Genomic DNA, 12,451 nt, shown 5'->3' with positions numbered 1-12,451 from the left:
CTTGCTGCACTGAGGAAAGCAATTTACATCAAGCTATTAAGAGACACGCTTTTCTTTTCTTTTCTTTTCTTTTTCTTTTTTTTTTTTTCAAGGAGATGACTCAGAATTTATTATACTAAAGGTGAGCTCAAAAAAGTAAGATAACAATTATTTTAGAATTTAGGAAAGCAACAATAAAAATAGACATGGGAGATAAACAGGGAAATAACACCATACTTAAAAACAACAAAATAATATAAATATTAACACATATCCACTTGCCTTTCGATCATAACCATCCTTAATGATGTCTTGCTTCTTGAACACAAGTCATTCTTGATTGCATGAGCTCCCTCTCACTCCATTGATTGTTGGGTCACTCACTACTTTCATTCTTCTGAGATTTTGGTGTTTTGCAATTCATAACTATTCTGGTGATGGCTGAAATTCCCCAAATGCGATTTGGTCTCCTCTCTTTCTCCTATTTAAGGAGCTACTGAATGGGAGGCTTCTCCAGAAAAGAAGTTGTAATCATTCTTATATCAAAAGTTAAGTATTCCTGGGAAAGAGAAGGTAGATTAAATAGCTATTCACTATTAGTATCTAACTATAAATAAGTGTCTGATCAAAGTTTTAACCTTCACTCCTAAGACTAGAACATGGGAAAGGAAAATGTGGATAAGAGAGAGGATGATAGATATGACCTTGCTGGCAAAGAAAGGACCAAATGCTTCACTTCAATGTGGGGCTACAGGTAGGAGAGGGATAGAATAAAGATACTAGATGCTTAGCAGGGAAAAAACAAGGCTCTTCAGAGAAATACTTAGAAGGGCCAAAAACAGATTTTGCTGATTTTGAAGTTTGGTGCAAGGCTGGCCCAGAGTTTGTGGTCATTTTGAGCTGGTGAAGATGATACAAAGGTCCTTTGTAGGGGTAACATTTATATTTAGCTCTCCCTAAATTCCAGTGAAGTTTTGGGGTTTTTTCCTTGCCCTAAATACCAAGAAAGTGACTCTCTCCCACTTCTAATTTAATGTTGTGGGAAAGGAGTTTGGGAATACTAGAAGAAGACTCCTGCAAAAGATTCATTCCTTGCAATTTTTCAATAAAAAAAAAAAAAAACCCAACTGGTCCATTTTCAAGAGTGGAATACTCAGCATTTTCTGCTTGGTTCAGTAGGGGTGAAAGAAGGGCAGTTGTTTTCCCAAACACAAAAAAACTAAGTGGAAAAAAGGTCAAATTTTTCTTCCCATATCTTTGATTGTCCCTCTAGCTTTCTTTCCTTTTCCATTTAGGAATAGGGATAACGGAGCAACATCTATGAGAAAAACCATTTCATTTTGATGGTGTAATTATTGCTATTGCCGCTGATGATGATGATGATGAGGAGGAGGACTTTTCTATAATGCTTACTATGTGCCGGGTACTTTTCAATTATTATCTCATTTGATCTTCATGACAATACATGACAAAGCTGTGATTATGCCCACTTTTACAGACAAGGAAAACAGAAGTATAATGACTTTTGTTATATCACATAGCTGATAAATGTCTAAGACTAGATTTGAACTAAGGTCTTCCCAACTCCAGGTCCAGTGTTTTCCACTGAGTCACCTTGTCATCCCTTTCATGCTCCTTTAGGAAACATCTGCATGAGTCAGATTGTCAAATAATAATAATGTATTATTAATATTTCAATTATATAGAATTATATATTATATGTGATTACATAATTATAATAATAAGCAATTGAGCTCTTACTATGTTCCAAGAACAGTATAAAATCCTAAAATAAGAGGAAAGGCCAGTCATAATCATACTCACAGTATATCCACAGATTTCTAGGTTAAGTTCTTCTTGAAGTCCCTAGAAAAATGCAAAAATAAGACTGTGTCCCCTCAAACCCACAAATGGCTTCAAGTGCTAAATTTAGCACTGGGGAGAGTAAGAACATAAATATGAAGAATAGGTTGTACATTTGCTAATGCAGGTGATAGGAAGGCTAGATTGAAACTCTATACAGATCATGGTTGGCACTTCATGAAAAATAAGATCAAAGTATTTAAACTCATCTTGGGCATCGGTTTCAAACTCTCCCATCAAGCTTCTCTCCAGAGCTCTCTAAATTGAGGCTTGAAGGTTAGATTATTTTCTTCTTCCCAGTTCTTCACTTGTCTCTCTTGGTCTCTTTGTTGCTCACCTTTTCATCATCTCTACAGACTTATATCTTACATCTCTTATTAGAGGTGGAGAAACTGCATTATGAAATAGTTAAATGCATTTGAATCATTGAATGTGTTCAAGCAGAGAGTGTATGAGACAATCCAATAAAATGGAAAGAGTACTAAACTTGGCTTTAGAAGACATGGTACTCCTTGTCTGAACCTGATTAAATCACTTGACCTCTCTTTTTTGTTGTTGTTCAGGCATTCAATCATGTGCAATACTTGGTGACCCCAGAGACCATAACATCTCAGATCTTTCCATCCTCCACCATCTCTCAAAGTCTTTCCATGTTTCCATGTTCATCGTTTCCATGATAAGATCTATCCAACTCATCCTTTGCAGACCACTTCTCCTTTTTCCTTCAGTCTTTTTTTGGATCCTATGGCCAATTTATTTAAACTTCAGCTTCAGTCTTTGACCTACTAGTGAATAGCCTGAATTAATTTCTTTAGGTATTGACTGATTTAATCTCCTTACTGTCCAAGGGACTGTCAAAAGTCTTCTCCAGCACCACAGTTTGAAAGTATTGATTCTGCGGTGCTGTTTTCCTTATATTCCAACTCTCAAAGTCATTTGTTCTGACTGGAAAGACCACAGCTTTGACTACATAGACTTAATCAGTAATGTGCCATCTGAAGTTTGCTGTCCAGATTTGCCATAGTTTTCCTTCCAAGGTGCGAGCATCTTTTGATTTCATTGCTGGAGTTGCCACTGGATCTTTGAGCCCAAGAATATAAAAACCAGCAGTGCTTCAATTTTGTTCCTCTTTATTTGCCAGGAAGTAATGGAACCAGTTGCCAAGATCTCAGGTTTTTTTTTTTTTTTTTTTTAAATGTTAAGCTTCAAACCAGCTTTTACACTTTTCTCTTTCATCCTTATCAAAAAACTTCTTAAATCTGCATCACTTTCTGCCATAGGAGTAGTATTATATACATATCTGAGATTGTTGATATTTCTCCTGGCAACTTTAATTCTGGCTTTTGATTCATCCAGTCTGTATTATAGATGATGTACTCTACATATGTTAAATAAAGCTTTGTTGTATTCCTTTTCCAATCTTAAATTGATCATCTGTTCCGTGTTCGGTTCTAACTGTTGCTTCTTGGCCTGTGTACAGGTCTCTTAGGAGACAAGTAAAATGATCTGGTACTCCTAGCTTTAATGTAGTAAAAGAAGCAAAATTATGTGTATATAAAAATATATATATATATATATATATAATTATATATATATATATATATATATATATATATATATATATATATATATATATATTTAACTCCTTTGCTTTCTCCATAATTTAGCAAATGTTGGCAATTTGATCTCTAGTTTCTGTTCCTTCAAAAACCAGCCTACTCTATTGGTAATTCTGAGTTCACATATTACTGAAGCTTAAAGGCTTGCAGATTCTTAAGCATAACCTTGCTGGCATATGAAATAAGTGCAATTATTCAATAACTTGAACATTCCTTGGCATTGGCCTTCTTTAGGATTGGGACCCAAACTAATCTTTTCCAACCCAGTGGCCACTGTTGAGCTTTCCAAATTTACTGGCATAGTGACTGCAGCACTTGAATAGAATCATATTTTAGGGTTTTAAATAACTCGGCTGCAATTCCATCAAATCCACTAGCTTATTGTTAGCAATGCTTCCTAGAATCCACTTGACTTAATTCTCTAGGGTGTCCAGCTCTACATACAACACCATCATGATTATCAATGAGGTTAAGCTCATTTTTGTGTAGTCTTTTGTGTATTCTTGTCACCTCTTAATCTCTTCTGTTTCTGTTAAGTCCCTGCCATTTTTGTCTTTTATCATGCCCATTTTTGCATGAAACAGTCCCTTGATATCTCTAATTTTCCTGAATAGATTTCTTGTCTTTCCCATTCTATTGTTTTCTTCTACTCCTTTACATTGCTCATTTAAGAAACCTTCTCTAGCCTTGCTATACTGGAATTTTGCATTCAGTTGGGTATGTAATTCCTTTTCTCCTTTCCCTTTTGCTTTCCTTCTTTCCTCACTTATTTTGTAAGTTTCATCAAACAGTCATTTTGTTTTATTACTCTTTTTATCTCTTTGGGATGTTCCTTGTTGTTGTTGCTGCTGCCTCCAGTACAATATTGAAAACCTCTGGCTGTATTGTAGGGGTTCTCAAACTATGGCCTGTGGGCCAGATGTGGCCAGCTGAGGACTTTTATACGGCCCGCTGGGTTATGGCAAATGGGCTGAGGGGTGGAGACAGAGTGTGAGTTTTTGTTTTTACTATAATAATATGTAATATAATATATAATCTAAATAGAAAAGTATTATTGGGATGTAATCTCCAAAAAATCATGGAAGGATAACTGTTCAAATTCAAAGCAAACCATTCAACACTTGATCTCTCTCTAAACTTCGAACCTTGTAGTACCGACATCCCAGAGGTTTTGTGAGTAGGACACATTAATTATAAAGTTTTATAATAACATGAACTGGGAAATGACCTTTTGTAGAGTAGATCCAGCATGGAAGAAGAGGTTGAATGAGATAATCTCCAAAGTACCTTCCAACACTAATATGCTACGTATGATTCTATGGGACCATAAAGAGTATAGGTAAACCTGATTCAGCAAATCTCTTAATATGAAAACAAATAATATATAGAATCATGGGACTCTCAGTACTCTCCACCAAAGCCAGATAACTTACAGAACTCATTTTCTCAGAGGTAGTGACAATTCAAAACAGCATCTAGTTCAAGAAAAATTTCTGGGTAGTAGGATAAAAGAATTTCCTGGAAAGAACACTGGAATCAGAGGCTTTGGGTTCAAATCCTGCCTTTATTACCTGTATGGCCTTGGAAAAGTCCCTGGGCACAGTGCCTGGAACATAGTAGGCATAATAAATGTTTATTAATTCAATTTGGTCTGGCCTTCTTAGCTTTTGGTTTGCTCAACTATAAAAGTGGAGGAGGTTATTGATCTAGATTAGATAATCTAATTATTAGAGGTCCTTTCTACTTCAACACTATTACCATTAGATCAAGGCTCTGCCGTATGGTGCCGAACAACCTTAACTTAACCCTGCTAGACCCGTTTCCTTGTCTATGAAATCAGAAGACTGAACTAAGTAGGCTGTAAGGTTCATTATGGTTCTAAATCTGTGAGCTTTTAATTCAGCAGCTGTGTATTTGTCCTCATCTCCTGTTCACTTTTACTCTTTGGGGAAAAATGGGAGGGAGGGTCTTACTGACAAATCTGATAAAAAGGTCCTAAAGAACCACAAATTATCTGCATACTTTCAGAGAGCAAGAAGAAAGCACCTATCCTCCTTTCCCCACCTATTCCCTTTGTTAGGGCCTGGAGTCAGGGGGATTTTTCTTCCTGAGTTCAAATCTGTCCTTAGCCACTTCCTAGCTGTGTGACCTGTTTGCCTCAGTTTCCTCACATGTAAAATGAACTGGAGAAGAAAATGGCAAACCATGACATTATTTTTGCCAAGAAAATCCTAAATTGGGTCACAGAGAGTCAGACACGAATGGAAAGTGACTGAACAACAACACTAATGAAGGCCCTAGGAGGCTTCACATTCCCAGGGTTTGGGGGCCTACTAACTTGAGGATCCTGGGACTCACACTCAGCTGAAACTGGCTTAATTATTTTTCTTGTGTTCCTTCATCATGAATTAGAGTTGATGTCAGCATAACTGATCTAGATTTGGGGCTTACCTGAAGTAAAATTGTAGGAGAAGGAGGCCCTGAAAGTCCAGGCGTTGTAACCGTGTGGTTTTATAACTATTAACTGAGCAGGAGTAAATACAACTGAGTGACACGGTCTCTTTCTAATGGGCTCTAAATGTAGCAGGAAAATATACTACAGTAAAAGTAATCTGAAACATACTTATCTCTATAGATAAGTCTTTGGGGCCAGAGTTGTTTCTGGGATTGATGGCCTAGAGGCCATCAACCAAACCAAAAGACTCAATTAGATGTCTTTAATTGGACTGATGGAGCATATGTAAAGCTGTATTCCTCTGTCCATCCCCATAAAGTACATTTAGTGGAAATTTACTTTCTTGATGTAAAAAGTTACTTCAAAAAGACTTTTCACTGATTTTAGTGAGGCTTTTGTTTTATTTGCAAGACCCAAGTGTCATCCTACCTTTTCTAGTAGGAAGTGTGTTGGATTCGGAGTAGACTGACCTGGACTCAAAAACCCAACTCTGTTACTTAGCAGCTGTAGAGGAAGATCTTTCCTCTGGGGTCATTTTTCTTACCTGGAAAAAGAGAGGTGCCTTTCATTTTGTGACTCTTTGGGTTCCATCCATTTCCAAGATCTTTAATTTCTCCACTAAATGCTGAATCTATCTGCTTTATTAAGACAAGGAACATCTCAAAGAATAAAACCACTGAAAGAACAAAGTTCTTTTGTATTTAATGTATGTTTAAAAGTGAGGAAGATGAAGAGGGGATTTGAGGGTCAGGAAGATCTCAGATCAAATCTAGTCTCAGACAATTACTAGCTGGGTAAGTCATTTTACCTTATTTGGCTCAGTTTCCTTATCTGTAAAATGTGCTAGAGAAGGACATGAGTTAATTTGGCAATACATCCCCAAGTGGGATTGTGAAAACTTGGACACAATTGAAGTGGCTGAACAACAAGAGTTAGAAAATTCACTTTTACACTTTTACATGTGTGCCATGGCTTACTGGCACTCCCCCCAACTCATCTTATTCCTATTCTTGTTTCTGATGCTTCTGTGCTTCTGTCACAGCCTAACCTTGTTTCTTCTAGACCTACTTGCCTACCCCCTTCCTGCCAATTATTAGCCAGACACGGAAAATTCCTTAGGACTTCTTTATATACATATACATACACATACATGATATACTTGTGTATGTACACACACAGCTTTTCAATAGGAAGCTAATTCTTACCTTTCCATTCAACTTTCCATTTCAATTCTGTCTCCCAGAGCCATAACTAGGACTTGATAATTAGGGCCTTGTCCCAGGGCATCAACATTTAAAGAGCTCTAAAATCTAACACTTTCAATCCTTCAGAAACTACTAATAGAATCGAGGTAGCAAGAACAAAAAAAAAATTAAATTAGGAAGCTCCCTGTGTCTTATACTTGTGTATATATATATCACTATAATGGTTCACAAATGGGTATTCTTAACTGTATATATATATATATATACAGTTAAGAATACCCATTTGTGAACCATTATAGTGATTGATTTTCTCCACATCAACAGCCCACAAACACTCAGCTGAAATTGGCTAATTATTTTTCTTTTATTTCTTCATCATGAATTAGAGTTGACTCAAGGATTTGCTCACTAAAATCATCAGTGCCAGCCTTGACTCATTCCTGTCCTGTTGGCAGCACCTTAATTCGACTAGTGTTCCAGTCTTTACTCATTTTATAGTTCTTTACATTCACAAAGTGCTTTAAACTTGAAATCACTGACTAGGTGGAACGGTTCTGACTTTGTGTCTGAAAAGCCTGTCCTGGAGTGAGGAAATCTCCTTCTGGAGAAGAAATGCCCATTCTGATAAAACCTGAGGCACAAAAGTATTGGATTTGGAGTCAGGGACATCACTTCTGGTCCTTTCCTGAAATCTGCGTGATCTTGGTCAAACTAGTCTCCCACTCTGGGCTTCAGGGTCTCATCTGAAGGGGTCTGGCTCTTTAGGTCTACATTAGGGTGGAGAATCCCATGTTAGGTCCTTACAGTCCCATCAACGCTCTTGCCTCCACATTGTTCTTCCGTTTTCTTCTAGGTTTCATTGATTCAAATTTAATGCACACAGTATCGTCAAAGAACAATTTCTTGAACGGTCCTTCTCATCATCTGTTGCTCCCTTACATTTCCTCAGAATTACAATCGACCTCCTGTGATGGCACTGGCAGTCCCCGTGGCAGTGAAGTTCCTCCAGAGGGGCAACAAGGAGCTCTGCAGAAATATGTCCAGTTACCTGTCCCTGGCTGCAATCACCAACCCAGATCTCCTGGCTGAGCACACCGATGCAATAGTAAAGAGCATCCTGCAAGGTACAGTGACAACCCTGACCCTCAGATCGTCTTCTTGGGTGATTTTTCAATAACTGAGTTCTCTGTGCTTAAAAACAATCTGGTCAAGTTGAACATGATTTTATTTATTTATATTGGTTAAGTATTGTTGGAAGGGAAGCTGCAGGTTCAAGTTCTGATACTGGCAGAAAGCAGCTGTGTTACTGGCAGGTAGATGGTGCAGTAGAGAGAGCCTTAAACTAAGGGTTAGGAAGATCTGAATTCAAATCCAATCTCATATACTATCTGTGTGACCCTGAACCAATCACTTAATCTCTGTCAGCCTCAGTTTCTTCATCTGTAAAATAGGGATAATAGCAGTATCTATCTCAGGATTGTTGTGAGGTTCACATGAAAAAACATTTGTAAAGTCACGGTCACACTGCTTGGATCTGAGGTCAAATTTGAACTCAGATCCTCTTGACTTCAAGGTAGTGCTCTATCCACTGCGCCACCTAGCTGCCCTGAATATTTGATTCCCAAAGGAAGGGAAGAATCTGTTAGCCTGATAGAATCAAAATATGTCACTGAGAAGTTATTCAGGATCTTCAATTTTAATGTTTTAAATAATGATTTATACCCTTTCCTAAAGTTCTAGTTCACTCTTCTTTAAACTCTTAATTGTAATAATTTTCCCCTGAGGTTATCTTTAATTAATCCTGAATATATCTCATGTAAATAGTCATTTGCGTGTTGTCTACCCTATTATATAGTGGGCTCTTTGAAGGCAGGGAATTTTGTTGCCTTTCTTTGGAAGTGTTCAGCATGCTGTCAGGCACATAGTAGGTGCTTTAGAAATGATTACTGGCTGATTGACTTCCATTAAAGTTTAATCATCATATCTCTGTTCTTTGATATTGTCATTAAAATGTGAGGCAGCCTGTATAGGGTTGTGTGATGGACAGAGCTTTAGGAGAGACTGGGATTTGAATCCTGCCACCCTCTGGCTTTGGGAAAATTACTTCACTTTTCCAATTCTCAATTTCCCCATATATAAAGTGGGGGAGAATGATAGCTGTAGTCCCCACCTCAGAATGATTGCAGGAGCTCCAGTGGGTCAATGGGTACAAAGTTGAGGAAGTATGTGATCCAGTGGAAAAACTCTGGAGACAGGGGTCTGCTATTCTGACCCTTATTGTCTGTGTAATCTGAGGCAAGCCCCTTCTCTCTGGCCCTCAGTTTCCTCATCTGTAAATTCAATGGCCTCCAGGACTCCTAGCTGCTCTGAGTACCTTAAAGAGCTATTTAAATATCACTTCTTATTAAAGTTCCCCAGTTCGAATGGGATATCAGAAGAGAAAGGGTGACTGTCTTTGTCTTTGCCAGCAAATCAACCTCCTTGATAGGATTCAGGCAGTGTGGTCCATTGGAAAGTTTTGCCACAAAGCAGCATCACAGGACTTGAATTAAAACCTCTGTTGCTCCACCACATTTGGGCAAACCACTTCCTTTTCCCAAGGCATCTATTACATGTCATTCATATTGTTATTATCTCTTTGTCTTCCTTTGTTGTTTAATTCTTTCAGTTGTGTCTAACTCTTGGTGGCCCCCATTGGGGTTTCCTTTGTGAAGGAATTGAAGTGTTCTTGCCATCTCCTTCTCCAGTTCATTTAATAGATGAGGAAACTGAGGCACACAAGGTTAAGTGATTTTCCCAGGGTCACAAGCTAGTGTCAGAGGTCAGATTTGAACTCAGGAAGATATGTCTTCCTGCCTTCCAGATCTGTGCTCTTTCCACTATGCTACCTAGCTTCCCTCTGTCTTCCTTACCTATCTAGTGGATCTAAGCTCTAAGAGGAGAGGAACCCAACTTTTCTCACCTTTGCATCTCTCCTGCTGTCTAGCATACTGTTCTGTACACACTAGCAACTTAATAAATGTTTATTATTTAATTCAATATCATCAAAAGACTCAAGGCCCCTTGTATGTATAATATTAATGTATAGTAATGTATATTAATATACATATTCATGTTATGTTATATAATACATACAATGTGATATATAATAATATATTATAATATATCACATATGTATTATATAATACAAGTATATATAATAATAATATACATGTCATTATTATATATTATGCTATATGTAATATATATTATTACATATCACATTATATATATTATATAACATAATATTAATATTATAGTAATATACATTACTATACATATTATAAATTTGGCTCCTTTCTTTTGCTACATAAGAGAGAACTCCAAATTACTGGGGGACTCTCACTAATTTTGAGATTGGGAAAGATCCCTCTATTAAAATTCTGGGGACAACCATTAATTAACTGTCCAAAGGAAAAGAGCAATATTCAGCACCTTAACTACTTTTGCTCTGTACTGTCTTGCTAAACTTTTAATCATTAGGATAAGAATAACTCTGTGATCTATGGTTTGAACATAGTCCAGATTAAAAAAATAAACAAACCTATGTGTAACCAAAGTATGATATCATCCCACAAAAATCTCTGTATTAGATAACCTCAGATAACCTTCAATCGTTCTAAAATGTATGTCTTAAGTGTGTGGCCATGATATATATTAATGTTTATATTGAAATGATAAAGCAAGAAAGGCCTACAAAGGGCTGATTGAATCATTTTAGGGCTAATTGAGACTTCATGGAAAGTACACAATGACCTGCAAAATAAAATCTTACATGAATCAGCTTCTAGAGAACTTGTTGTGCTATATGTGAATCAAGAGATCTAGAAAAATTTGTGAATTCTGTGCCTCGAGGTCTCAGACAGTGGATTGTAGACACTACCTTTGTTTCTCTCAATAAAGGTTGGGTTCCTTTGCCTAGCAAGGCTTCCCATTTTTTTTTTTTTTTTTTACAAAGTTTAACTTATCTTAGAGAAAAGATGCTATTTAAAGTTAGGAACAGGTTACTAAATAATTTCAGCCCTTAAAAATGCAGCTAAAAGTGAAATTAGAAAAGGTATAGTGAGAGATTGGGAAAAGCAATAATTAAACCTGGGTTTAAATCCCATCTTTACCCTTTATTATATCAAGATCTTGGCCAAATGTTTCCATTTCCCTGGATTTCGGTCATTTTGTCTGGAAAATTAGGATGTTGTATTAAATGGCTTCTGGGGTCCCTTCCCACTCTGAAGCCATGACCCTGTATTATTATTCAAATGTAATAAAGTAAAAAAATAGATCAAAACTTCGTTGTGACATACAGAAAGCAGTTTTGAGATTGCATTCATCATGTGCTGCTCACATGTGCACCATCTTTGTTCTACCAGCAGATGTTGCTATAAAGTAGAACAAGGCAAGAACGCTGGTTAAAGAGACAGTTCTGTATCCTTGGAGCTTTGCTCAGCTAAACTAAGAAATGCCCCTGGAACTGATCTATTCGTTTGCATTAAACAGAGTTTTAGCTAGCCACACTTTATTTGTGATAGGCTTTCACTCTGTATTTTTGTTTTTGTCATGGAAAGGACTTTGTTTATTTTTTTATTTTTTTTCCCTTGAGGCTGGGGTTAAGTGACTTGCCCAGGCTCACACAGCTAGGAAGTCTCAAGTGTCTGAGGTCAAATTTGAACTCCGGTCCTCCTGAATTCAAGGCTGGTGCTCTCTCCACTGCGCCACCTAGCTGCCCCCTGAAAGGACCTTGTTTTAATGTTCAAAAATAATCTGGAGAAGGAAATAGCAAGTCACTCTAGTATCTGCTAAGGAAATCTGCTAAAAAAGAAGAGTTTTAGCTAGCCACACTTTATTTATGGTAGGCTTTCACTCTGTATTTTTGTTTTGTCATGGAAAGGACCTTGTTTTAATGTTCAAAATGATCTGGAGAAGGAAATGGCAAGTCACTCCAGTATCTGCTAAGAAAATCTGCTAAAAAAGAAGAGTTTTAGCTAACCACACTTTATTTTTGGTAGGCTTTCACTCTGTATTTTTGTTTTTTTTTTCATGGAAAGAACATGGTTTGAATATACAAAAATGAGCTGGTGAAGGAAGTGGCAAGTCACTCCAGTATCTGCTAAGAAAATACCAAAGAGAGTCACAGAGAGTTGGACACAATCGAACCAATCAAACAGTAACAAAAAACAACAAATAGCTATGATTGGAAACGTGTTATAATACTGTGTGTAGGTGACAACAGCCTGAGCCGTTAAGTTCACTGCACACCTGAGTGAAGGAAAATAAGACTGTTACCTTATGGCCAA

The 12,451-nt window shown here is 37.1% G+C and overlaps 1 protein-coding gene across 1 annotated transcript in view; it reads left to right on the top strand.

Moving 5' to 3' along the window:
- Positions 1 to 12,451, top strand: part of VEPH1 (ventricular zone expressed PH domain containing 1) — a 189,035-nt gene that overhangs the window by 20,853 nt on the left and 155,731 nt on the right. The window contains 1 exon segment of the mRNA XM_074298072.1: positions 8,071 to 8,245. Coding sequence (XP_074154173.1) covers positions 8,071 to 8,245 — 175 coding nt within the window.

This window comes from Sminthopsis crassicaudata, chromosome 3 (assembly GCF_048593235.1).
Source record: "Sminthopsis crassicaudata isolate SCR6 chromosome 3, ASM4859323v1, whole genome shotgun sequence".
Classification (NCBI taxonomy): domain Eukaryota; kingdom Metazoa; phylum Chordata; class Mammalia; order Dasyuromorphia; family Dasyuridae; genus Sminthopsis; species Sminthopsis crassicaudata.
Note: the sequence above shows the minus strand (reverse complement) of the source record. Positions and strands in the feature narration are given on the sequence as shown.